The following is a 26,880-nucleotide window of genomic DNA, read 5'->3' as shown; positions in this document are numbered from 1 at the left end:
AGGGGGCTGGGACCCACGACCACGTGAGGCCCCACCGCACTCCTGGGAGAACGCCGCCGGGCCAGGGTGGCGACACCGAGCGCCGGCGAGGACGCACACTGGGTCACTCACACTGCTGGTGGGGCAGGGCACAGTCTGGTGGCTTCTCAGAACTAAAATGGGCACTCGTCCCCAAGGAATGAAGACGCACATTCATGTAAAGAACGTGCGCAGGAACGTTACAGCCACTTTATCCATAACAGCTCCAAACTGGGCACCCAGACGCCCTTCAGCAGGTGGCTGACTGGCTGGACGCGCTGTGGTCCGGCCACACGCGGAGCGGCTGCAGGATAAGAAAAAGGAACTAACTGCTGACAATGACCCGGACGGATCTCCAGGGAAGGAGGCCGAGTGGGAAAGGCCAGCCCCCCGAGTATACGCGCCACCGCCTGCTCACCTCAAGTGAGCACCGTGGGTCTGAAGGCGTGGCTCCCCTTAGCGGAAGGCTCGAGCACTGGCACGTCCGAGCCCGCCCGCCGCGCCCACGGGTGCAGGCACGGGGGCCCACCGTGGGCTCCCCGGGTGCTGACGGCACCGAGGTCGGCACCCTGAGCCCCGCACCGTTCACCGGTCAACTGTGTGATGTTCCTGAAACCAGAAGACTGAGTGAGAGCAGACGAGTGGCGGCGGGGACTGGGGCGGGGCCCCCGGGGCGGCGGCGTCCTGGGTCCCGGGTGCCGACAGCCACGCCCGGCGTGACAGGGAGCGCGGCCCCCCGCGTCACCCCTACGGCTACGGCTACGGGCACTCGTCCTCTCTCTCAGTAAAAAGGCGCGTCTATGCGGGGCGGGAGGCGCCCGCGATGCGTGCCTGACGGGACGGTGCTGAGACGCCGGCCGCCCGCGGGCCGGGCCCGCCTCCACCGCCGCGGTGGGCCTGAGCGCCGCAGGGGCCCAGCTCGGCAGCGCCCGCCGCGCAGGGCACACCTGGCGCTCCGGCCCTCGCACAGTGACGTGCCGGAGAGGACGCGGACGCGCCCCCCAGCGGAAAACGAGCCGGCGCGCAGAGCGCGGCGGGCGCGGGGCGGACGCGAGGCGGGGCGCCCGCGGCGCCCGCAGTTGCCGCCTGGGCACCAGGGCTCCGAGCGGAGCGCGCAGGTGCCGCGAGCCCTTCGGCGCATCCGACGGCACCGGTTTTCTCTCTCTCTGAAAAGCGCCTCGTAACGGCCTGAACTACAAACACTGAAGAATTAAAACGCCTTCCAAAACCCCTCACAAAATTCCAGGGATGGTCAATGAAAGGAAAGCTTTATTTGACAGCGACATTCAAATAACGTCTTCATTTTCCAGGACTCCTCTAAGGCTTAGCAAGGGAGCTGAACCTGAGGCAGGGAGGCGTGAAAAGACCTTTAAACTCGGCACCAAACGGCTTGGGGTTTGGGTTTGCTTTGGTTCCAGTCGTAATTCCAGCTTTTCTTTCTAAAATAGAACCAGACAAGCTGACAGTAAAGCTGATGTGGGAAAACGATCAGGTGTGAAGACTCTGAACTGAAGGAGCAGTTAGGTGGGACTGGCCCCCCGCCTGGAAACGACGGCGCCTCCGCTGACACGAGGAGCAGTGGACGGAGCAGGACAGGCGCAGGCAGAAGCACACAGCTCGGGGGAGGTGGCGCCCCAGACCAGTGCGTGCAAACACACTTTCTAACAAGTGGGACTGGACAGTGCATGGCCACACGCAAGAGGAGGAGGCAGGGCCCCCAGTGCCGCTCAGCTGGCGTCAGCGCCAGTCCCCCGCGGGTCAGCTCTGACTTCCAGGGGCACCCCGACTGGCAACGGGCCACTCCCTAGGTGGGTGGTGGGCCACCTGCTGTGTGACTCCCCACACGTTTGTAGACGCCCGTGCTGTAAGACGGGGTATAAACAGGTACACACGTTCTGTGGACAGTGTTCCTGTCAGCTTCAGACAGTGTCCTTGCCTCATCCCTTCCTCCCCTCCCCTCGGTGAGAACAAAGGATTCTGGAATCAAACAGGAAGAACACAACTGATTCCTATTAAAGATGCATCAGATCGTGAATTCTCTATTGTGCTGGTGGAAAACACTGTCTGTAAAAATTCACTAAAGTTTATAGATTAAAAATGTTTCAGATAAGCAGCGAACCTGACAAAGTCACTAGCAATTATTACTGGTTTTACTCTATTCTACTTTCCAAGAAAGATGGTTTTTAGAGAAGTTTTACATGTTCTTCATGACTGTTACGCGTTTCAGTTTTAATAGCCACACACTGCAAATTTTTAAAGAGAGAAGTGTTGAAATGAAGATTATTTGTGTTGATTCTTCATGTAAATCAAGCAACTTGCGAAAGGCTAGATGACTTTTGCAGCTACAGCAAAAAAAGTGAATAACGATTTGATTATTTAACAAAGGTAAATGAAGTATAAAATTCTAATATAATTTGAGGGAAAATAATCTGAAATTCAACAACTTTACCATGCATGTTTAGGGAATGCATATCATAGTTGCATTTTCCTTCCAAAATTATCTAAACAACATAATATCACTAAAATATTCAAGACATTCAATTTATAATACTTTGCAATGAATTACTTTCCTTTCTAGGAACCCGTCCAAACATGTGACTTGGTCCTCCTCCAGAGACTCCGCACACACAGGACAAGACACGGCAGGTGGCACGGCGGTAAGGTCCGTGCGCTGCTTTTAGCAAACATGTTTTTTCTAGTGAAATGCAACTTGGAGTAATTAAAATAAGTGTAGCAAGTAACAAAAACCCTCCTGGACCCAGTAAGCAACGACCGCAAGGTCGCAGACTACAAGGTTAATGCACCAAAGTCAACTGCCTCCTCTCTACGAGCAACGAGCTGGAATCTGCCATAAACAACACAACAGCATTTACATAAGCACCGCCCTCCCAAAATGAAGTTCTTGGGTATAAACTTAACAACAGACTCTATATGAGTTAAAGTGCAAAACTCTGATAACAAAATCCAAGAACTAAATAAATGGAGAGACAATCCCTGCACGTTACTGGCGATACCGGCTCTTCCCAGCTTGATCTACAGACTGGGCTCCATCCCAGTCAAAACCCCAGCGAGGCATTCTGTGGGCGTCAGCGCCCTGACACAGACCTCTTTCCCGCCGTCGCCGTCACGGCCCCCGCAGGGCGGTGCCTCCGCACAGGGACCTGCTCAGGGAGGGTCTGCCCTGACCTGGGGGGGCGCCGTCTGTGACCTGCAGTCTGGGTCTCCTGGTGGCCAGCCTCCTGCCCCGGGCCGTGAGGGCGGGGGGCGCGGGCTCCTTTGCTCTGCAACCCCCGCTCCTGCCACACGCCTGTGAGGACAGGCGAACAGGTGACCCCAAGCTCGGCCGCTGCAGCCAAAACCAGAGCCACACACGCAGGGTCCCCCTCACTTTCCTAGACGAGGTGCTGCTGGTTAACAGGTATCCTGGCCCGCAGCACCCCATCCCCCAGAGTCTTCACTCGGTGTTACAGCTGCTTCCCCAGATATAAAGCACCCTGCGCCCCGAAACCCTTGCTGGCTGCCGGGCGGCGCCGTGGGCTCGTCTTTGCCGGAAGGAGAGGCGCTGGCCCTCATCAACGCTTCCTAACTTGGAATTCTTACTGAAACATGCCGACTGCGCCGTGCTTGGCCGAATGCAGAGGAGCTCCTGGTACCGTCCAGACCTCAGGGGACAGACGGCACAAGGTCCCGAGGGAACCGGGCGGGGGCGGACCCAGCACCACAGTGTGGAGGGGCCGCAGCCGAGAGCCGGCCCCGCGCACGCCGGGCGCCCTGGGGAAGAAGCAGCAGCAGCCCGCAGCGGACGCCACAGCCCGCCCCCCAGCGCCTGGCAGCAGGCTTCCCTGGGACGGCCGGGAGAACCTTCTCCCCAGGGCCGGCGGGTCCTCCTGCGTGTTCCCGGCCCTCCTGCGTGCTACCCGACCCCCCGTGTGCTCCCCGCCCCCCCGTGTGCTCCCCGCCCCTCCTGCGTGTTCCCGGCCCCCCTGCGTGCTCCCCGCCCCCCCCCGTGTGCTCCCCGCCCCTCCTGCGTGTTCCCGGCCCCCCTGCGTGCTCCCCGCCCCCCCGTGTGCTCCCCGCCCCCCGTGTGTTCCCCGCCCCCCTGCGTGTTCCCGGCCCCCCTGCGTGTTCCCGGCCCCCCTGCGTGCTCCCCGCCCCCCCGTGTGCTCCCCGCCCCCCTGCGTGTTCCCGGCCCCCTTGCGTGCTCCCCGCCCTCCTGTGTGCTCCCCACGCCGCCGCCCTTGCCTCCCCGGCCCTGAGCTCCTCTCCCACGTGGGGCACCCGCCAGTAGAACAGTGGTGGGTGGTCCCCCCGGAACGTCGGGGCTACCTCATCACGTCTTGACAGACACCCGGGTCCCGATGTGGGCTCCTCTGAAACACGCCTACGCGTGACAAGTCACACCCTCAGCTGCCGAGCCTGAGTGGGAGGCGCTCGCAAACGCAGCCGCGGTAACCCGGTCACCGACGTGAAGGGGTCCGCTGGGCTCGGCTGGCGACGAAGGCGGCCCTCTGCTCGCTCGGGGGTTACGCCCGCGCTGTCAGAGGTCCCTCTGCCCCGGAGCCGCCTGGAGGACGAGGACGGCTGTAGTGTCGGCGGGCGGCGGGTCCGCGGGCTGGGGGCACTGTGCCGGGCCTGCACACCGCAAGGTCTCGGGGCGTCACCTATGGCCCCTGCTCCAGCACGGACCAGGCCACACGTTCACAGTGTCCACGTCCCTTGTCACGGGTGGCTGTTCTGGTAAATCAGATCTCCAGGCTCACGTGCCACAAGAGAAAGCGGGCCTTGATGGAAACACTGGACGGGCCAACGAGGCCTGGCTGACCGCTGCGCCGCCTGCAGCCTCAGCGCCGTAGTGCTGCCAGAGCCCGGCCGCTCGGCTCCCGGGAGAGCTAACACGGCCGGGAGAACGTGCTCGCCAGCCCACGACCTCGCAGGCCACGTCTCGGGTCTTCTGCTCGACCACCCAGGGACCACAACAGCAGATGGGATAATGAACCACGGAGCTCAAGGCGTGGGGAAGAACAACAAAGGGGCAAAGCTGCCCAGACTGAGCTCCTCTCTAGGGAGATGCCTACTGCAGCCAAATAGTGAGGCAGCAAACACAGTTCCACCTCACTTATGATCAAAGCCCACACGACTATGAGTTGAAGTCACAGCCAGGACAGCGTCTAACAGACGAGAGCTCTAGACACATGAAGCTAGAGCCTCTGCACAGACGCAATGATCAGTTGCGCTGAGCACCGAGAGAACTACGGAGCTGAGCTGAGCTGCGGGGAACGCTGACCAAGCACTGCGGGGACAGCCCGGCATGCGAGCGGCTGTGAAGGAGTGATGGTGCCGGGAGCAACTAAGATTTGGGAGAAGCAAGTGAACAGAGCGATGCAGCAAAGTGTGAGTGATGAAAACACGAAAAGCAGCTTCTCTGGGGCTAACACAGCCACGCTGCCCTGGACTCTGTGCCGGAGCCCCGGTCCTCAGCCCCCCGTCCGCGCTTTACTCTGCGTGAGGCTGGAGGTGACGGACGGCAGAGGGCTGCACTGAAACTGTGTTCTTTGGGTGACTCTTAGCCAGCCTGCTGGACAAGCGAGCCACCCTGGCACGTCTGGGGGCCCTGGGTCCCCCTTGTCCCACTGGGCACCGAAAGGCGGAGGGGCAGGGCCAGTCACTCCTCTCCTCGTGGGTGCTCTCCTCCCGGGGGACCCGCAAGTGGCCCCAGGCAGGAGTCAGGTACCTGAAAACCACTGGATTTCTGGCCGTAATACCAAAATCCGAGGCTGTAAACGGTCACTAAACTCCTAAATCTAAATTCAGTTCCAGGAATTCGAAGAAAATTATGCAGACTTGTTCACATTCAATGATTTTGCTACAAGGATTATCACCTTAACTTTTCCATAGTTTATTCTGCATCTCCTAATTCTTACAATAAATACTGCTTCCATACTGAGAAAAAACTTTATTCCAAGCCCTCCTTCTACACGCAAACACCTTGCTGTGCGGACCCCGCAGCAGCCTGAGAAGGGGCAGACCGTCCCCTGAAACTGGCCACGGCGATCCGGCAGGCTCTGCCCCCGCCCAGTCCCCGCCGCAGTTACCGCTGAGCACAAGGGCCGCACACTTCTCACGGACGTCAGCGAATGCTGGAGCTGGTAGGTTTTAGCAAAACGTCAGACCTCAGAGACAGAGCAATGAAGCAAAACGGGGACAGAATTAAATGCTCACAGGTAGAGGACACACTGAGGGACGCGGGACCGCTGAGAAGGTCTGGGATCTCAGGGCGCCTGGGGGCCCGACAGGGAGAGCCAGGCGGCCCTGAGCTAGTCCTGCCGGGGAGCCCCGACTCCCCACGAGTCTCCATAAACCAGCGTCACTGGCACAAGGGCACCAAAGGGCACCAAAGACATAAAGCTCTCTGACACAGCTCTGCAAACTTGAGTCACTTATTGCACTCAGTCATCACCATTACACACTCTTCTAAACATGTGTATTTACACCGAACAAATATGCAGAAACAAGTCTTGCCTGAGGTTAAACTGTAATTTATGAAGCCTACAGGAAAATTTTCAGACGGTCCCCTGCCCCTTCCTACGTTCTGCCCAACACCCACCTCAGACGAGGCTCTGGAGGACAAGACAGAACCCCCGGGACAGAGCCCGCGGTTGGGAGAACAAGACCCCCCCGGGAAGCCCGGGGTGTAAACACGCATGCGCCGGGCGGAGCGCACAATGCCGGGGAACGGGCAGGGCGCCCCCACCGCTGAGGCCCTGCCTGCCACCCCACCTGCTGAACGAGCGTCTCTGCCGTGGGGGGCCTGCCCCCGGAGCAGCGCCACACCCACACAGCGAGGACCCCAGAGCCCTGGACGGAGGCCTGGGCGGGGTGACCGGCGAAGACGCAGGCTCGTGTCCCCAGGGAAACAGCCTCCTCTGTACTTTCCCGCCTTCCTCTTGCTGGACTGGGGTGGGGCCACCTCCAGGTGACTCCAGAGGCCTCTGTTAAAGAAGCGAAGCCGCAGAACAAAAGAAGCCTGGGTCCCTCGGGGACTGCAAGGGCCAGCTGTGTCCCAGAGCGCTGGGCTTGCCTCTTACATGGTCACGGCCCCCTCGACCGCCCAGCCCGCCCCACGTGCTCACACGCACCCACGTGTGTGCACACGCCCCCTCCTCTCTCGTCTTTGCCACATCTCCTGCTCATCTCTGAGCAGTAACCGCCTAGAGATGAACACAAACTGCGGACACCAGAACAACAAAACGACACACCAGCTTGGCTGACGACAGTAAACTGAAAAAAGCTTCATAAAGTATTATCTTTCATAACCATACTCCGTCCTTTGAAATGGATAAACAGCAACAATGCATTTGAAGCACGGCCCACATTTGCTCTGTTTAACATGACCTAATTAAAATCCCTTTACTCGGAAATTATACTTTATTTTCTGGAATCAAAGGGAAAAAGATGGTAACGTGAACTGTATTTTCACTAAGAATAGGCACTGCTAAGAGGTGATCCAGTTTCCCAGCATTTCAAGCAGGGTTCACAAGTCTAACTCCACACGTTTGCCTCAGAATTTCAGCCGTCAGACTCGGGCGGCCCTGCCCTCCCCTGGAAGGCGCCCCAGTGGAAGGAGCCCTCGCCGGGGAGCTGACAGGACGCCGCCCGCACCAATGAAATGAAACGCACCCTCGCGTCTGTCACAGTGGCGCCCGGGACACCTGGGCCTGCCATCCATGACCGCTGCTGCTCACCAGGGGTCAGCCACTCTCCGGACGTGAGCGCCTCTCCCACTCCGGCCAGAGACTGGCTCCTGACCTGCACAGCACAGCAGCAGCGCATCACACGGATCCACCCTCCTCGCCAAACGGCGCTTCATAGCCCACTCTAGAGCAAACCCCAAGCTTGAAAGCTGAAGCCGTCCCTCTGCCCCTGCCACCCTGTCACCCCCCCTGTCTCGTGCACACCCAGATGCCTGGTGCTGGCACCCAGAAGGCTTAATGGCCACCTGCTGGATGGATGGACGGATGGATGGTAGATGGGTGGATGGACGGATGGATGGTAGATTGGTGGGTGGATGAATGGATGATGCATGAGTAGGTGGATGGGGGTGGACAGACAGAGTGGGTAGGTGGAGGGACAGACGAATGGATGGATTGGTGGATGGATGAGTAGGTGACGGGATGGGTCGGTGGATGGATGAATAGATAGGTGTATGGGTGGGTGGATAGACGAGTGGGTGGATGGACAGAGTGGGTAGGTAGATAGGTGGGTGGGTGGATAGGTGGGTGGATGGGTGGATGGACAGACAGATGAATGGATGGACTGGTGGATGGATGGGGAGATGGGTGGATGAATGGATGCTGGGTGGGTGGATGGGTGGATGGATGGATAAGTGCCCTTCACCCCATACCCCCACTGTCACATGCTCTGCACCTCACTAAAAGGCGCTCTCTCAGCAAGGAGGAACCAGGGAGGAAGCCTGGCATGACAGCTGCCTGCTCCTCAGGGACGGTCTGTGTCCACGATCAGCTCAATTTATGAAGAAAGGACGTCACAGAGTCTTCAGGGGCCATCCCCCAGCAGCCTGCCTCCATGGGCTGGTGGGGCCCGGGGAGGGCTGTGCACGTGTCCGACTGTCCCCGTGGTGTGACCTGGGCTCCAGGCCCGCCTCGGGTCCTGGGCTGGCAGCACCTGCCAAGGCAGCCGCCTCGGCTCTGGGGGCTCCTGGGCAATGTTTAAATTGCACATTATTCTCTTCCAATCATAGTTTTCTGACGACTGAGCTAACGCACCTGAGTCTCACACAGCGTCAGCAGCCAACAGCCTGCGCCGTGGGAGGCAGTGACCACGTGGGTGGCTCAGGAGCAGGGAAAGTCCGCTGGAAGTGTACTGCCCCCGAGCGCAGCAGGCTGGCCCGTGCCGACAAGTAACTGAGCTCCCAAAGGCACGTGTCACACCAGCCTTGGGAGAGGTTTTAACACACGTGATTCGGAGCACCTCAAAATTACACAGCACTGAAAGCTACACTTCACACCCTGTAAAACTCTCCCAGTTTCCTATAAATGGGATGGCCAGTCTTAATAACACTCATAAAGGCATTTTTATAAGCTCCAAATATAGGGCATATTATAAATAGGAATCATAACTTTTTAAAGGCATTTTTGTTAGCTTCAAATATACAGCATATTATAAACAGAAATGGGCACTAACGTCCACCTTCTGCAGTCTGGCAGAGCCCACCGCGAGCCCACACACACGGGGCGCCCAGCGCACACCCTCAGCGCGTGGCTTTACCGCCGCGTCTTGTGGCGCCCAGTTCTCGAGACGCTGCTCCAGAAGTGCAGCATATCTGGGGATGGTTTTCCTACTGAAGAAGAAGCCTCCAGCGCGGGTGGTGGAGGTGTCTGAGCCTGCACACCGCAGGGCCAGGACAGACCGCCTGACCCGCAGCAAGTCCCGGCAGGGAGCTGGCAGGACTCCTCTCAGACCCTCAGATGTTCCCCGCCTTCGTGCTGAGTGATGAAGGGCTGCGGAAAAGCAGGGCAGCTGTAGCTTCGGGGCGTCTGGATGGAGCTTCCTGCGGGCTTGGCTCCCACCTTGCTCTTCTGTTGCGCACCTTAACCCCGCCGTGCTGTTCATGTCTGGCTGAGGGCCAACGGCGACACCTGACGCGCGTGTGGGTCGAGAGCAGGGACACGGGCCCTGGGGACGTGCCTCTGTCCTGGACACACCGGCGGGCTTGGCGCCGGGAAGGCCTCGTGTCAGGAGGCCCCTCCCGTGCGAGACGCAGAGCTCCCTGAGCACGGCGCCTGGCACCTGGCAGGAGCTGCCACGGGAGGTCGCTGACTCCAGCCCCGACCGCTCCTGCCCTCTCTCAGGAAGCCACACTCGGAACCCGTGGCTCGTTTCACCTCCTGCAGAGACAACGCTCTCCTGGCACAGAAGACCCCCAAGGTGCCGAGCTGGTGGCAGCCAGAGTCCCAGCCCCGTCAGCCGGTGAGCAGCAAGGTGGTGCCCCTCCCAGAAGCACCCCTGCTCCTAGGACGCCCTCTCCCAGCGCACAAACGCTCCACACCGTCAGAGCAGCAGTTCACCCCAAAGCCAGCAGTCTGTGGCATCATACTCACACACAACTTCTGAATCTGGTATTAAGAAAAAAACTTTGATTTCAATGCCCTAAAACCTCCAGTTGAATTAAAGACTGAAATCACCTGGATTTTGAACATAAGGAATTTGCTCTCAGTGTTTTTAAAAGGAAAAGGCTAACAGCGGTGCCACAGTCTCACTACAGCACGAAGAGTGGTGTTACCGCGAGGGAAGTGGGAACGCGGAGCAGCAGCAAAAGAGCAGCAGCTAAATCGTCACCAAGCCTCCAGGGAGCGCCCTCTGGGGCTCCAGGCTGCAGGCTCCGAGGCTCCTACACGTCTCTCTGAGGCTAAGGTGACTTCTACGCATGTTCACAGACGCGTTTTTAAAGTCTGCCTTTCTAAGCCAGCCCCAAGCTACAACTCTATGAAATGCCAGCAGAAAGAGGTACTTTCAAAGGAAAGGCACAAAGTAACCGGCGTGGACAAGATACCTCACAAAGCAGCCCCCCCGAAAACGCGCTGCACCACACGGGGAGCCCAGCATCTCCGTCTCAGAACAGAAGACAATTACCTTTCCTCTCAGAGCGGCTCCTGTGCCTCCGTTTACATTGCCGCCCCCCAACGCTGAGGACGGTCCCCATGGCCAGAGCCCCAGGGACGGGCGCTGCCAGCCCCGGCCCCATGCCATGCCCTCGGCCGGGGCTGCAACGCACTGGCCTGCCGGCGACACAACACGTGGGAGCCGGCTCCCCCCGAGCCCGGCTGGCTCACCAAACAGATGCCGGTGCTGGGTGGCCAGCAGCGGTGATTCTGGGCGCCCCTTCCCCGGGCACGGACAGGTAACCCTTCAGCTCCGGCAGAGACACACTCCACCAGGATGGAAGAAAAGACGCAACCTTCACAGCAAGCACGAAGCCCTGCAGCCCAAGCCCGTCGCTCTAAACCCCGGAGCTCCCAGAACGGTGAAGGAGGACCACCGAGCAGCCCGTCGGCCAAAGGGGCTGCACAGAGTCACAGGCCCACAGCCCAGCGCACAGGCTCTGGGAGCCGAGCAAGGGGCCAGGTGCGGGGCCAGGGCGCCTCTCCTCGATGCCCGCTGCCCGCCCTGCAGCCCGGCTCCCTTCCCTTCCCTCTCCTTCCCTTCCCGCCCCAGCTGGGGCGCTGCTGGGCGCTGAGCAGGCCCACGTCTCACGCGCGCCCGCGTCCGCGTGCACATCTCAGGGCGCTGGTTGGCACCAGGGCCAGCACAGCACTGCCCACTGCCTGGCATCCCAGGACCCGGAAACCGTGGGCTGCCCTGGGGGCAGTGACGGGGAGGACGAGCCCCTCCGTGAGAGAAACGACAAACCAGTCAATCCTGGAACTTTCTCTAACTCGACCAACTGTATTTTGCACAACAAAGCTCCCTTCCCAGCGACGCCTGGCATCCCCTTTCCAATTAACTTTCCAAGGGTGCGCAGGACGCGGACCCTTCTGGCTGCACCCGGAGCCCAGGCTGCCCGGGCCCACCGGCGCCCCCGCCCACCCCACCCGGAGTGGAGGCGCATGGACATGCTCTCCGCAGGCAACCAGGCGCACCACAGACCCCAGGATCTAAAAACTCCTAGTTTTGTAAAGTGATTAATATGCAAAGAGTTAAAGGTACCGCTTTTTAAAATAATTTCAACATTTGATACTAACTGTAATTTGTATGTTTAAACTTTTTAAAAACTAACTTAATAATTTTGGAAAAATATTTTCTGAAAATGTTAAAACATGATACTGTTTTGCTTTGTTTACTTAAATTAACATTTTTTACAGAAATAGATTCAAATTTTGTAACTTTAATTCAATTACATATTTCATTCGTAATCTTTTGGATCAAGGGCCAGATAAGAAGTGTTTTAGACTTTGTGGCCATGTGTCTCTTGCTGACAAACTCAACTAGGCTGACGTGGCCCTGTGGTTTGGTGGGGAGAGAAGCTTCCGGCAAAAGCTTTCCCACGTCTGGGGCAGATTCCTTTGGGAAACAGTGAACTCCCTCTTCCAGCCGTCTAAGCTTGGGACTTAGATTCAGGGGGGTGGGGGGGGGTTACTTTCGACGTGACTCTCCAGGACTCGGGACAGGCCGGTGGCGAGTCCCTCAGGGCAGCGCTGCCAGGCTCACTGCTCGCCTGGAGATGGGCTGGATGGAGGGTCCCAAAGCCCTGGGTGGGGTGGAGCCGCTGCGGCTCTGTGGCCGCTGGGCTGGAGATGACCCTCTCCCATGGTCCTGTGCTCTGGCTGTGCCCCCAGGGCCAGGCCTGAGACCTACAAGATGGCTTGTTTAGTAAAAGCTGCAGCTGGACGTCACGGAGCCCCCCTCCCTCCAGTCTGACGCAGCCGCTCCGCAGCTCCGATGACAGGTCCTTCCCGGCAACACGCCTCTGGGCCAGCATTCCTGCCGGCCGCCGTCCTGGGGGCTGTGGGGGTTGGGGATTCCTCTCAGGTTTGGGCACACAGCACAAACCCGACCGAGGAACTCGAAAGCAGCCCGCAGGACTCAGAGCCAAGAGAGCCCGAGGCGACCACCAGAAAGGAGGCCACGATCGTCCTCAGTCTCTTTAAATAAGAGACAAGAAAATCTCTTTGGAGCTCTTTCGTAATACGAAGTCACTACTACATTTAAAAATGGGGGCTTTCCATGGGGTTCTTTATTAATTATAGCCGTGCCACACATGAGAGCAAGTTAGGCACCAAGAAATGAAACGGCCGCGCACCGCGGTCACCAGGCTGGAAGGGCACACCGGAGCGCGGCTGCTGGGCCGGGCCGAGCCCTGCGACTCTGTCCCCAGCCACTCCGAGGTGGCACCCATGCAGGCTGCAGCTGCGGCCACTAGGACTGGCCCCAGGGCCTCCTAACGGGCTTGAAATGAGAAGAAACAATTAGGCAAGCGGAGCTGGAACTTGCAGCACCCGCTCATCCAAGAGGGAGAGCGCCGGACGGCCAGAGTCCCGAGCAGCCCAGATCAAAGCAAACGCAGCTTAAAAAAGGTGGGAGGACAGGCCGTCTGGATTCTGGATTCCTCACGATGCAACGGCACGGGAAGAGGTCGCCCAGGACTGAGGACCACCCCCAGCCCCTGCAGACTCGTGTTTGAGAAGCAGATCACTCTGCCTTCTCTCCCTGATCAGTTTTCATAGGGGTTTGGGAGGAAGCCGGGCTCGGGGGGGGGCCAGTCTCCAGTCTGCCCCCCTCCCCGACCCCGACCCCATCTGAGAAGCGGGGGAGGGGGGTAGGGAGAGGCCCGGCTGCTCCCTGTGTGCCCGCCAGCCCCTCAGACACAACCCTGGGCGAGGCCACACCGGCCGGGACCAAGCTGCCCTGTGGCTTCCCGCCCCAGGCTGCCTGTCCGCTCCCTTACAGCGAGGAAACCCCAGGTCCTCTGTCTCCTTCACAGGCTTGGTCTGGAAGAGGCGAAAGTTGACATCAAGACAGACCACAATTTATAAGAAGCATATTCGTAAAGAGAACAACTTGCCAAGTGGGCACACACTCCCAAACTAAACTCCTGTAGCAGGAATCAGTCCGACACGGTAAGCCTGGTGACCCGGGCGGCGGGTGGCAGAGCCGTGCGGGCGGGTTCAAAGGCTCCTACGAGGCGAGGCCCGGCCCAGGCACGCGGGCCCCGTCAGGAGCAGCGGAACCTAACGGCACAGCCTTCCCGGAGGCTGCCAAGCAAGACGCCGCTGGAAGCAGAAGCACCTTAGCCCCAAACCCGGGAACTGCACTGTCGTCAGGTAACTCGGGGTTACGTCAGGCTGCGAAGGACACGGCTGAGTCTCTCAGGAGGCCTCTGCGTGTCTGCCTGGGGGTCCGCGGGCCACGCGGCCGCTGGAGGGGGGCGTTCCAGCCGCGCTGTCCTGGGCTCTGGGCAGTATTTGTCTCCTTGGTACCGTTCGTCACACAGCAAACTCGTTTAACTGCATTTCCTTTCTGCGACGCCCTGGCGTTTGGGGACCTACAGACCCAGGGAGGGCCTGCCCCCACCCCAGGATAGCCAATTCTGAGAGACAGCAAAGGCCGGGCGTAGTGCGGACACTGCCCTGGGCCTCCGTCCCCCCCACACCAACCAAGCCGAAGTCACCCCTGCCCTCCATCCCTCGGGCCAGGTGCCGGGCCACCGGCACCTCTGCCACAGCCCAGAGCCCGCTGCAACCGCTCACACCGGTCAGTGCTAAGCTGGTACTCCGCCCGCCTGGAAAGGCTCCCAGTACAGGCCTTCCCCTCCTTTCTGCCTCCTGACCCAATCGGTGGACAGCCCTGTGCAGGAGCACCACGTGGTACACAGGAGACAGTACCATCCTCGAGACCCGCCTGGTTTGACGAGTCCGCCTGGGCCCCTCTTACCTAAAGGGCACAAGACAGTCTATGAAATGCAGGGACGAGCTGGCCCCCTGCCTGTCACCTCGCACAACCCTGTGTCACGTCTGCTCTGCGTTCCTATAAAAACCCAGGTAGAAACAGCGGCTATGTTCACACACTGCCTTCACCTCACGAAGTGACCGTGCACAGTCCTCCTCACGCAATGAACGCCGTGTATTCTGCCTTCTGGAAAGGCAGAGCAGCGGAGAGCCCACCGGCACGATGAGGCATACGGGCCCTCAGTGAAGCGAGTCCGTGCGGGGACGGGAGATGCCACTCACGCCCCTGTCTTAGGGCCAGCCCACCTGACGCGACCAGCGTCCAAGGGACATCCTCACTTTGTGTCCGTCTCCTTTTTCTCCCCCTTTCTTTCTTCTACCTTTAGGATTATTTAAGAGAAACATAAAAACAGAGCACCTGCGCTCATGAGAATCAGGAAATCCACAGTAGAGTGGCAGTGATTTTGCTGCATCAGATATGGTTTCCATAACCATTAAATTGACGGCTCATAATCTAAAAAAATACTTTAAAGCCCTTTCTCCAATTTTAAAAGGACATCAATCTCGGACTTCAGCTGTCACATCTTTGCAAGCTAATGACTACTGAATTCGAGAAGACTGTCCTAAATAGCCACACGCCATTTAGCATCTGACATGACTGCTATCTCATTAACTTTATTTTTATCTATGTCCTAGAGTCAAGCCTCCAACATTTAGCGTTCCCAGAACATCAGCTTGGGGTAAAACTCTTGAAAACTATCTTTCTACTCTCACAGGAAGGAGAAAAAGGCGTTTATTTCATTAGACAGAATTCTAAACTCTCGAAACGAGCCAGCTAGCCTTTACTTGCTTACGTGTGAGCAACAGCCGGGAAGCAGTAGAGTCCTTGCTGCGGCGTTGAAGCGCCTCAGACGTGTCCGTTACTAGGAAACCAGCGAACATCCCCTCACTCAGCTGCTAGACAGTGAGCTCCCCCACTGCCAGGACTGTCCTCAGGGCCTGGGCTCTGGCGGTGAACGGAGGACACCAGCATGCTTGCAGGGCCTCGTGTCCCAGCAGGACGAGGACTCCAACCCACGGGAGCGTCACCAGCAGCTAAAGGACCCCTGCGTCAGTGGAGGATGAGCAGGTGGGAGGGCGGCGGGCGCCTGCCGTCCTGAGAAGACCAAGCCCCTAAAGAGCCAGAGACTGAGGCTCTGAGGAGGCCGCGGGGAAGTGGCTGGGAGTCCTGGCGGGTCACTGGTGGGTGCCGTGGCCAGAAGTCCCGGCCTGGGGGCAGGAGCGGGCGTGGGAGGGGCTGCCCCAGGGAGACAGGTCAGGGGACCTGAGCAAGCAGGTCTGCTGGCTCTGACGGCCGCAGACTCTGGGCGTGTCCTGTGGCTCGGCTGGCAGGCAGTCCCGAGGGCTGGGTGTGTGGTGGGAAGAGAGGGTGGCCCCAGCTTTTGGCCCGAGAGCTGGGAAGATGGGGCCGCCACGGTCGGAGGACTAGGGGCAGGGCGGGCTGTTGGGATTTTTATCTGCCATCTCAAGTTGGAGATGGGGGGATCCCTCCCCAGAGAAGACACGGGCAGACCCGGGTCTGAGCTGGAGGTCCAGCTGCAGGACTCATCCGCCCAGCGTGGGGGAGAATCCCAAGTAATGGGTGGAGACAGGCCCAGATGAGGGCCACAACTGAGCCGGAAAGCACCACGCTGGGAGGATAGAAGAGGGAGCAGCCCCTGAGGCACAGCGCAGGACAAGGTCATTAACTGACCACCACCTGCAGTCACTACATGTGCATTAGCTCACTTACATGTCACCAAATCTGAGTAAAGGAGACTGAAAGGACTGCATGAGGGGTGGCCTGGACACAGCCACCGTTTGTGTTACAACCATTAGGGATGCCATTCAAGTGTTGAGTGGAGTTGTGCAGTGTACAACCTGCACAACTGTACAGGGCGGCCATGATTACCAGTCATCAGCTCGAAGGCCAGGGCAGGTCTCCCTGATGGAAGGCCTGCTCTATCTCCTCTAGCTCAGGAGTCAGGGCAAGTTCTACCCTCTCGGTTCCCAGGTGACAGTGACAGTGTCCCAGGCTTATGGGGAGACCCAGTGAGGACAGGGCAGGACACAGGAGGGGCCACCTCTGCTTCAGCTGCTCTGTGACAGAGGCCTGCCAGCGGGGAGGCGAAGTGACCTGTCCAAGGTCACAGCTGGGCTCCGGGTCCAGGACCCTCCAAGCTCGCCCCCAGCTCTCTGCGTTCCTGCAGCCCACCCGCTACAGCGAGAGCATGGCTGCTCGGTCTGTTGGTTTAATGAGGTAAGGTTCCCCCAGCAATAAGTCAAAGAAACACACACACACTTCTCTAAAGGAACGCACTTCGATGTTCTACGTTGAAACGGTTTCAAGCAGGTTAGGACAGGTATAGCTTTCGGTCTGCTTGCAACATTCCTCCACTCAGTTAGAATCATGAACTCAGGTAAGCTTTCTCCATTGTCTTCCAAGGTGACGTTATCAAGGAATTTAGATTAAAATGAAAACTACATTGTTCAAGTCAGTACAACAGGTGTTAGATTTGAAAAAAGAAAGAAGAAGGAGAAGAAGAAGGGGGTGGGGAAGGAAGTGAAGGCCCCTAAAATTAGCTCCAATGGCCTAAAGCCACTTAAAGCCAGAGGCAGCCACCGACGGCGGCCCACGGATAAATGCTGGCCACAGAGGCCACGCCCAATCCGAGAGGCCTGGGGCTGCGCGGGGAGGGTCCCGACTCCTGGTCACAGATGAAGGGAAGCTTGAAGCAGATGCTGTTACCAAGCTCGATCACAAACGTGAGACGGAACTAGGTGGACGATGATAGCCCTGGTTTAAACGGGCGCCTCCTTAAAGAATACTTCTGAAGCATCCTTTTAAAAAATGCTTTCTTACTGGCCATTAGAAACAAAGTAGAATACAAACCTTTTGAAATACAAAGTAAATCCGGCTGGTCCTTGAAAGAAGACAGAGCAAGTCTGCTCACTCCAGGGTGGAAGACCTTGGCCGAGCTGCTCTGCTTGTAAGCGCTCCCAGGGTTGTTTGGTTTGGTTTGGTTTTGAGCTGGGGGTTGATGAAAGAAATGACATGAATGTATGTATGTACGAGGAATGTACAAAAGGGACAAAAATGATCAGATCTGACAAAAACCTCAAACAAGACTAAATGGAAAAGGAAAAACTTAAGAACAGACTAGAGACGTGACAGCCCAGACCCACAGGGTGGGGGCCCAAAGGCACACGACTCGTGGGTCTGAGGACCAGACACCATCTGGGGGAAAGCGCCCAAAGCTATGGTAGAAGAACACGTCCCAGGAATAAAGACCCGAATCTGCCACTGAACAGACACTGTATTCGTGGAGAAGGTGGTAAGATGTAAGGAAAACCCACTTGGATGAAGAACTGGAAGGGAGTCTGGGCCAGGCTGGATCTCCACGTCCGAAGGGGAGGCGTGCCCCTCACCTTGCCTTCCAGCAGGCTGTCGTTCAGCTGCAGAGGGCGGGGAGGCAGCTATAGATCCCGGCGTGTCGCGGGCACCTCCAAACCCAGAGACCCGGTGCGGGGCGGCCCGCAGGCCTCACGTCCCACCTCCACGGACACAGGGCTGCAGGTGCTGGAGGGGCCACCCCACCCCAGGTCTGCACCCCCAAGCTGCTGGAGGCCCCCGGGGGCGGAGTAACCTCTCTGAGCCCCCAGGACAGGTGGCACTGTCCCGGCAGGAGAGAACTCTGCTCGCTGAAGTCTGCCTTCTTCACTCTAGAAGTCCAGCATTCTGGGGCCTTGTGGGCAGAGCCTGAGCTGAGGCTTTTAGCCCCTAGGTCACATCACTGACCCCGGCAGCTCTGGCCAGCCCGGACCCCCAGGACCCCGTCCCTGTGCCGTGGGGGATGAGCAGATGCAAGGTGAGGGTTTGTGGAGGAGAAGTTTTAAACCTTAAATATTTACACCATTTCTTCCCTTGATGTTGGCAACTCTTCACTCAAGACCAAACACACACATGCACATTTTGGTTAATTTAGTCTTATTAAAATTGGCGATCTGTCACCGCACATTTAGAACTTGATGGTACAGGCTGTTTAAGTGGGTTTTTTGCATTTTATTTTAACTGTTACCTATCTGAAGCGTCAAGCTAAGACAGCAGAGCCATAAAATGACGTCGCACGTCAGCGAAGCAGTGACTGTTTGAAGCCTGGGGCAGGTGCGCGAGCCTGTGACCTCCAGTCCCACAGCCCGGCAGCCCTTCCACGGGCTCAGTTCATTATAGTTGAATTTTAAATTATCTGATAAAATTTAGTTTACAAGTCAGGTCACTCACTGAACTAAACCAGCTCTAAGTATTCCCACAATTACCTCGTGAGCCCTTTAAAGTGAAGTCAGTGAGGGGACCCGCACCTGGGCTGGCGGGGGGACGCGCGTGCACTGAACTGCAGATGCGAAGAGGCTTCTCCCCAGGAGCCGCCTTCACACGGGCCCAGGGCGGCCCCACAGCACCACCTACCGTCCACAGTCGTCCCCTCGCGGCTCCGGCCAGCCCTCATCCCTCGTCTGGGGTGACAGTGCCAGCAGCAGACAAGGCCAGTGTGTGACCAAGATGGGTCAGGACACCTGAGTGGGCGAGAGGGAGCCTTTGGGACGCGGGAGGTGGTGATGGCGGCGGCGTGCCGACCATACACACTGTCAGAACACATCAAACTGAGCACTTGAAAACGGTGATTTTCAATGCATGTAAATTACACTTCAATACACTCAGTTTAAAAAAAAAATCCCAGGAGAAAAACCAAAGTGTATGAGAAAGTCATAGCCTCCATTTGAAATAGAATAGGAAAATACGCAGATTTCAAGAGGAATGAATGACTGGATTTCAAAAACCAGTGAATAAGCCGGGAAGACTGAGAACACGTGACAGGACAGAGAGGCTTTTCTGGCCCGCACTCAGGGACAGGGGCTGACGCCTGAGGGGACTACACAGGGACGGTGAGCAGACTGCCCGGAGACACAGCTGCCCGGGGGAAGGCGGGTCTGAGCCCCGTCCGCGGCCACAGCCGCCCCTCACCCTCTGCTCTACCACCCCAGGCCACACAACAATGCAAGAAGAAGATAAACTGTACAAACAAAGTGTGACCCTGTTACAAAGTACATTAAAACGCAGCACGACTTTTGGCAACTAGTGGGATGTGTTCAAAGAGGAAGCATTCTGCCGTCTCCCTTTTCAGGCACGAACGTGATGGCGTGCAGACTGGAGCAGGAGCCCCGTGTGCACCTTACCAGGCTCGGGCATGAGCACCACCCGCTAACCGTGGTAATATGAACGCCATGGATGGATTTGAAACTGATTAAACCATGGTCATAAGATAGAAATAAGTTTTCCTACACGTAAAAAACAAACAGAAAACCAAACCTGCTGGAAGAAAGAGTGAGGAAGGGGTGACGGCAGGGTAGGGAAGGCGCCAGCGTGCACCCGACGCGGCGAGGAGCTGGGAAACGGGCCAGGGTCTAAGCAACTGGTGACACACAGCTGCCGATGCAGGCGGCCAGCCGCCTGCCGCTCCCCACGCCCGCCCCTGCCCCTGTCCAGGGACGCTGCTGCACTTACTCGTATCCTCAGTCTTCCTCGTGGCTGCAGCTGGCCAGTGAGGTACACACGAAAGCATGCTGGAGGCTTCTGTTTTGATTGTTTTGTTTTGTTTTGTTTTTTGGGGTTTTTTGGGGAGGGTAATGAAGTTGTTTGTTTGCTTATTTGTTCATAATGCAGGTACTGGGGATTGAACCCAGGACCTCAGGCATGCTAAGAATTCACTCTACCACTAAGCTATACCCTCCCCCAGCTGGAGGCTTCTGGAATGCCCCCGATGAAAACAATAGAAGTGGGCTGCACTGCTTGCCCCTTCCTTTCTGGTTAGCACTGCCTTGAACACAGATGTGATGGCTGGAGCTGCAGCAGCCTCACTGCAAGCATGAAGGAGCGATGAGAACTGCAGAGACACAGAACTGGACTCCTGATGTGGTTGTGCTCTGAACCAACTCTAGCAGAAACCTGCCTTTGCATTACTTATTATGAAATAAATACATCAATAAATCCTCAGTTGTTTAAGGTACTACAGGGCATGTTTTCTATTACTTTCAGCCAAAAGCACCCCTAAATGACACAGGAAAAGAAGGGAAGGCAGAAGGGTGAGTTAAATCCTCCTGTATCTAAACGGAAGGCCAACAGGTAACATCTAAAATGTATAAATCAGAAAACTGCAAGTCTGCTATGTAGAAACAGGAAGCAGAGAAGTGACTGCCACCCCTGCCAACAGCAGAGCACCGCGCGGCCAACCATGGAGAATGCCTCCCCGGCCCCCGCCGCCAGTCCTGGTCACGTGACACTGGGACGGAAACAGAGGCGTCACGTGGCAGCTTCTGGGAAACTTCTCAAGAGCCAGCACACAGGCGCCCTCCATGCACACGCCGGGCACCCGCCCGGCAGCGGGCAAGTTCACCCACGGCAGGCCCAACACCAGGACAGGGCCTGGGCCTTGACCGCTGAATGCCAGTCAGGCCCTGTTTGCCGGGCAGACGCTGCCGGGGCAGGCGGGCCCTTCCTCCGGGTGAAGCCCCCCACGCTGTGTCTCTGTCACCTGCAGCCAGTCCTCACACTGGCCAAGGCAGAAGCACAAATACCCGTGACTCTTTAAAAACAATCAATGCTGCCTCCGAGGAGGGTGGGGGCCGTGGACCACTGCTTGTCCCCAAGCCCTTCTAAAGTATGTGATTCGTCTGACTTGAAGGCATCACTGATGAAAACGGGGAAAAAAATAAACACATGAAAACCAAACAGGTCTGGTCTTCTCTCCCCCACCCCCATGCGCACCCCTCAGCCCGCCTCGGGCCCACCCCCACACCCCTCCTGCGGTCGCAGCCCCTCTTGGGCCCACCAGGCTGCTGGGGTCATCTCCTGCCCCTGACCCCCCGCCCCGTGCCCACCTTCCCAAGCCTTCTGCCTGGAGAACAAGTCCCCCCGCCCCTGCCCCCACGTCCACCACAGCACCAGCAGACACCGGTGTGGTCAGTTGCTTACATCCCCTCCCCCGCCCATGAGACTGTGCCCGCGGCGAGGCCACGTCCCTTCCCCAAGGCCTGCCTGGGCAGTGCTGCAGGGGCTGAAGCCCCCCGTAAGCCAAGAGACGGGCCCCTTCCTCCAAGCAGCTCTGGGCTTTGTTCTTCCAGAGAGGGACCCACAGAGCTCTCCCCATCGCAGCTGCCAGCCATTACCCACATGTGCCAGGGAGTGACGGAGAGGCCCATCAAATGCCCCATCCACGTCCAAAAGGCCATCGTGGGCCATAAAATCAGGAAGGCACCCAACAGCCAGCACCCGTCCACAGCACCCTGGGCACAGGCAAGGGTGGGTTAAAAGGCGGTCAGAGGTCATCAGTGTTCCAGACTTGTCCATCTGCAGTGAGGGGCAGGGGTCTCCGGGAAACTCAGCACTCAGTGCTCTGCACTGTTCCGCAGGACACAAGCAGTCTCCCCACAAGAGGGCGCAGCTGTCCGACCCCGCCAGTCCCTCCGGGGGACACTGCTCACGGGGAACGGGGCGGGCACTGGCTTGTCCTGCGTCTACAGAGGAACCACCTGCCAGCCTCTCAGCGGCTGCCCTCTTGCCTTGTACTTAGTCACGACCGGAACACAGAGCAGCTGGAAGCAAGTTCCCAGCCGACTTCTAAGAACAGCGGACACAGTCTTGCATCCAGCATCGCACAGGCAATGGAATTCTTTATTTACTCAGGTCATACTTTTGAGGTTAACTGTGCACCATTTTGTCCCTTCGGACACTTAAAGCCACAACACATGAGAACTGGGAATACAACCACTTTTTAGAAACTTTTCAAATTTGATGCTGTTAAACCAAGTTTTACTCCAATAATTTTTCAATTTTTTGAACAGCAGACAATCCGAAATCACCAGCTTCCTGTGGTTCCACTTCTGCTGGTTTCCTGGGCCCCCGTGGCCAGCGCCCCCGGCAGGGGTGTGGAGGGGAGGCGAGTGAGGCCCAGGGGCTGCTGTAGGGGGACCCCCCCCGGGTCCTCTGCGATGCACCAGCGCCGTCTGTCCAGTCCCACCCTGGTCCCCGAGGCCCCACAGTGCTCAGCACATGTCTGTTGCCTGAATGAAAGAGTGGGTCCAGAATGCCACCCAGACCTTTCCTGAAAGTTGCTGCAGGATCTAAGAAGCAGAATTCCTATGGGATGACCCCCAAGCTCAGGGGCCCGCGCGGCCGCATACCCTGCTCACCAGCTCCACGCCACCCTCCCCTAACCAGGCGTCTGTAGCCTCACCTGGGGAGTCCCCTGCTGTCTCAGTCTAGGCCTAGGGGCTGAGGAAGGCTGTTCGGGCCTGACCCTTGAAGGGGAGGTACCCCCGTTTACGGAGAACATTCCAGAAGGTCAGAATCCTCAGCTGTCCCCCACGAGGGGCGCAGAGAAGGAGGCCAGGGCCAGACCACAGCCTGGGGTCAGTCCCCCCTAGAGGGTCGTCACGGCACTGCCCACCTGGCAGCCTGGCTGGGGAGCAAGTGGGAGGGGACGCCGAGGAGCCAGGCCGGGTAACACAGGGACACCTCCTTGGGGCAACGACTTGTGCCAGAAAAACACACTGAGAATCACTTCTCAGCCTTAGTTTTAACGACCCTCAGGGATGCACATAAGCTGAAGCGTCATCTGTGCCCGGAGCTCGCTTTGGCCAGCGATCACAGGGCCGCCCCACCGCGCAGGCCATTGGTGCCCCTGCAGTGACGCCCCTGCCCTCGCAGCCGTCCGCGCACCCGGGAGCCCTCCACCTGCGGGGCCCCGAGTGGTGCCTTCAGCTGGAGGACAGCGTGGGACACCCAGCAGGCCCCCGTGTGGACCTCACACCACCCCATCCCCGACAGCCCTGCCCTGCCACTGCATCCGTCAGCCAAGCCTCAGGCTTCCAGAGAGCCCGTCCCGGACGAGCCCAGGCAGTGGCCGCAGGGGGCAGCCGGGGTGGCCACACAGGGAAGTAAATGGTCTGGTCACTGCAGGGCTAGGGCTCTCCAGCACTCTGTGGGGAGAGGGCAGGGCACGGGACAGGCAGGACCGTCCCACAAAGATCTGTCTTGCTGAAGGACTCAGTGACAAAGAGGTTCACAGTCACTCACAGAAGCCCAGACCCCCTGTTTCATGTATGATCACAACCTTCCCCACACCCACCACTCAGAAATGTGACGACCATGTTGAGGGAGAGGGCTGGGCCCTGCTTCCCTGGGGACGAACCCAGGAGAACACGTCCCACCCAGTCTACACATGTGGTTCGTGCCACCCGCTCAGCGCCCCGTGTCCACTGCACCACAGGGCCCACTGACAGTACCGACCCGAGTGTCCACGTGCCAACAAGGGAACTGCTTCCTCCTCAGTCTTACGTTCTCTTTATCGCCTACCGATACGGTTACAGTTACATGAGGTGGTCTCTGCCACGATTTCGCTTCAGAATAAAAGGGGATTAACAAACATTTGTATAAAGAGAAGGTGGGGGGGGCGACGAGAGTTGCTAAGGAAAAGCCTCAGAGCCTGAGCAGCGGGCGGAGCTCCCCTGGGTCCCTCTCAAAATCTGAGCAGCTGAGGAGGCACTGCAGGAACCCCACTGCACAGCCCGAGATGCCCGGTCTCAGAAGACGCACTCCCGTGGAAGACTCAGCAAAGAGTTTCCACCTCTGCAAGCGGCGAGCGAGGCAAAGGCTGCAGCCGTGCGGGAGGACAGGGCCGCCCTGCAGCGCGCCTGCGGCCTGCGGGCCTGTGGGCCGGGGGGCAAACGACTGCCACGAGTGCTTCCACCAGGAAAGGCTTTTTTAGCACCAAACTTTCAAGTTTCCTTTTTTCAAATCACTCTGAAAAAAAGACTGATGCGTCAGACTCTGGATGCCACAATCGCTCTCATTTCATGAAATCAACACAAAATTTCTATTCTGCAGCTAACACCTATCAGCAGAGTCAGCAGGAGACCTGATTCTGGACGTTGCAACATTGGACGATTCCCCGCCCTTCCCGCACACCTGCTGCCTGCGTGCAAAAACGAAAAGAAAGATGCATCCGTTGAAGATCAAGCAAAACCTCTTCTAAAGGTCTCCCGGGGACCAGGTAGGTCCCTGACATCCCTGATGTTTACAGACACAGAAATGACTGACAGGAGGGGGCTTTCCGGGCACAACTCAGAGCCTAGGAGGCATGGTGGCGCGGCACCAGAGGGGCCGGGGAGGCCAGGCTCACATCAGCCCCATGCGGGGAGCGGACAGGGACACCCCCGCGCCCTCCGCACGCAGCAGCCCTGGCAGCCACTTCCTCACACGCTTCCCCACGAGGTAACCTCCCCAGGCGCCCAGAGCTCGGGTCTCTGAGTTAGTCACTCTCGGGCCGTACACTGACCCTGCATCACACCAACCACCGGGACTGGGACGTTCGTCTCGACTTCTCCCAAAAGCAGACGCTCAGTCAGGAAAGGTCACCAAGGAAGAGACTCAAGAAACTTCCTTTGAATCATCTCAGGAAATAATTAACGGTAAAGGCTTCACAGCAAGTGGAGCACAGCGCCCGGCCTGCGGCGCCACCCCGAGCGGCAACCCCACCCCCGACCCCGGGCAGCAGCCAAGGGTGGGGGGGACCGCAGGGACGGGCGGGGCCCAGGCCACGGAGACCACGAGCCGAGCGGCTCACGGTAACAAGGCGCCTCCGCCGGCAGTCGCTAGGCCAGCGAGAGGCTCACCTAACGGCTTACACCAGATGGAAGGGTGTCCAACAGCCCGCGCCAGCGCGCCTTCACGGGTTCCACGCTCACCTGGAAGCGGGCCTCGCGTGCCCCAGGGGCCGCGGTGATGTCAGCGGGGCCCTCCAGCCCCGGCTCGGCCTCCACGCCCCGCGAGGGGCTTGCTCTGTAACAGGGAGACTCAATGACTTCACGTTAATTCAACTCTAGAGCAAAGCCCTTTCACCACTTCAGAAGTTAGTTCCGACAGAAAATACTCTTAATTAAAAGTCCTCTCCCAAGTGAGTTCCGATCCTTTAGCGTAGCCTCCTGATTTTTAAGGCAGACCCTCGATACTCAGTCACGCCTTCACATGCCGCGACAGCAGGCACAGGCGTGTCACCAAGACCAGGTCTTTGCTCGCCAACTCCTGAGCGCAAACCAGCACTGGCCCGCTCACGGGGGGACGAGACCTCCGGCAAAACCCTGAACGTACTGATCTTCCGAGAAACAAAAGGGCACACGCACAGGCCTGCGCACACGCATGTGCACAAGTGGGGACAGATCCAGGGCGCAGCCTCGGCCTCTTCCCTGCCCCTTCCCAACCGGGCAGAGGGCGGAGGCCCGCGGGGGTCCAGAGGCCAGGACGGAGACAACGCGGTCATGTCATTTCCTCCCGCTGGCAGGACGACCTCAACACACTAACATGCCTACAAAACCTAGAAACGCAATGCTGTGCTTTCTTTATGAATCGACACACAAAGTCTGCATTGGTTTCTCGGAGCAGAGCGCTGGCTCGTCTGCAGGAGGAAGCAGTGGGTCCAGGGCGCCCAGAAGGCTGAGGCTGGAGCGCAGACCCCGGGTCCCCGGGGACCTCCCTGCTGTCCCGGTCACAGCGGCAGGTCCTCGGGGTGAGAGCCCCGGGCGCTGAGCCCTCTCGTACCCCAAGGCTGAGACTTGCTCAGACACCCCTGGGACACGTGTCAGCAGGGCTGTGAGAAAAACATTTAAACCTTAGAAACTGAAAGATTGCGTGCTGAAATGTGTGGCCTGCAGATAAAGCAGCGCCGCAGAGGAAAATGCGCAGCCTTGATGCTCGCACTAGAAGAACGTCCATGAGCCCCCTGCGGTAAGTCAGCGAAAGGGAGGACAAGCCCAAAGGAAATGGAAGAAAGAAAACAAGAAGTTAACCTTGCATTAATCACACACAATAGCAGGCACACGAGGGCGAGCAAGCACAGCACGGCGGACCAACCCCCGACACACGGAAAAGGCCCAAGTTAGCCGTGGGACTGGAAAAGGTCAGCGGAGGACTGGGCTGTCACTGTGATGTGACCCGCCATCGGGTGTGGTGGGCCCCCTGGCACCCCTGGGAGACCCGGCGGGCTCTGGGAACCCGCGATGGGTCCCTGGAGGGCCTGCACCTGCGGAGGCTGTTGGCCCGGGAGGCTGTCCTGGGGGGCGGCCAATGCAGCCAGCCACCCCGGGACCCTGACCCCACCATGCGGGAGGCCGAGCGGCTCTGCAGAGAGGATGCTGGGCTGGCCCGGGCAGGTGCCAGCCGTGCCACGCAAGAAGCCTCCTCAGGCGGACGTGGACAGAACCGCAGAGCCCAGCCGTGGGCCTGAACAACGCTCCAACAGAGAGAGTCACC

General features: G+C 58.4%; 1 protein-coding gene and 1 long non-coding RNA gene across 6 annotated transcripts in view; one reads left to right on the top strand and one right to left on the bottom strand.

Moving 5' to 3' along the window:
• ADARB1 (adenosine deaminase RNA specific B1) overlaps positions 1-26,880 on the bottom strand; it is a 109,113-nt gene that overhangs the window by 39,721 nt on the left and 42,512 nt on the right. Inside the window, exons 2-4 of one of the 5 annotated variants that reach the window (XM_072970332.1) lie at positions 18,985-19,091; positions 17,877-17,975; positions 17,413-17,550 (exon numbers count right to left, since the gene is read on the bottom strand). The exons of the other annotated variants lie outside the window; for them this stretch is intronic. Of the exons in view, the coding sequence (XP_072826433.1) occupies positions 17,413-17,550; positions 17,877-17,975; positions 18,985-19,024 (277 nt within the window). The 5' untranslated portion in view covers positions 19,025-19,091. The remainder of the gene's footprint in view (positions 1-17,412; positions 17,551-17,876; positions 17,976-18,984; positions 19,092-26,880) is intronic. 5 annotated transcript variants of the gene reach the window in all.
• Positions 1,115-3,020, top strand: LOC140686171 (uncharacterized). The gene is made up of 2 exons (XR_012059767.1): positions 1,115-2,403; positions 2,597-3,020. It is a non-coding gene; the product is annotated as an uncharacterized lncRNA (long non-coding RNA).

This window comes from Vicugna pacos, chromosome 1, assembly GCF_048564905.1.
Source record: "Vicugna pacos chromosome 1, VicPac4, whole genome shotgun sequence".
In the NCBI taxonomy this organism is placed as follows: Eukaryota; Metazoa; Chordata; class Mammalia; order Artiodactyla; family Camelidae; genus Vicugna; species Vicugna pacos.
The sequence above is the reverse complement of the archived record's forward strand: the minus strand, read 5'-3'. Positions and strand labels throughout refer to the sequence as shown.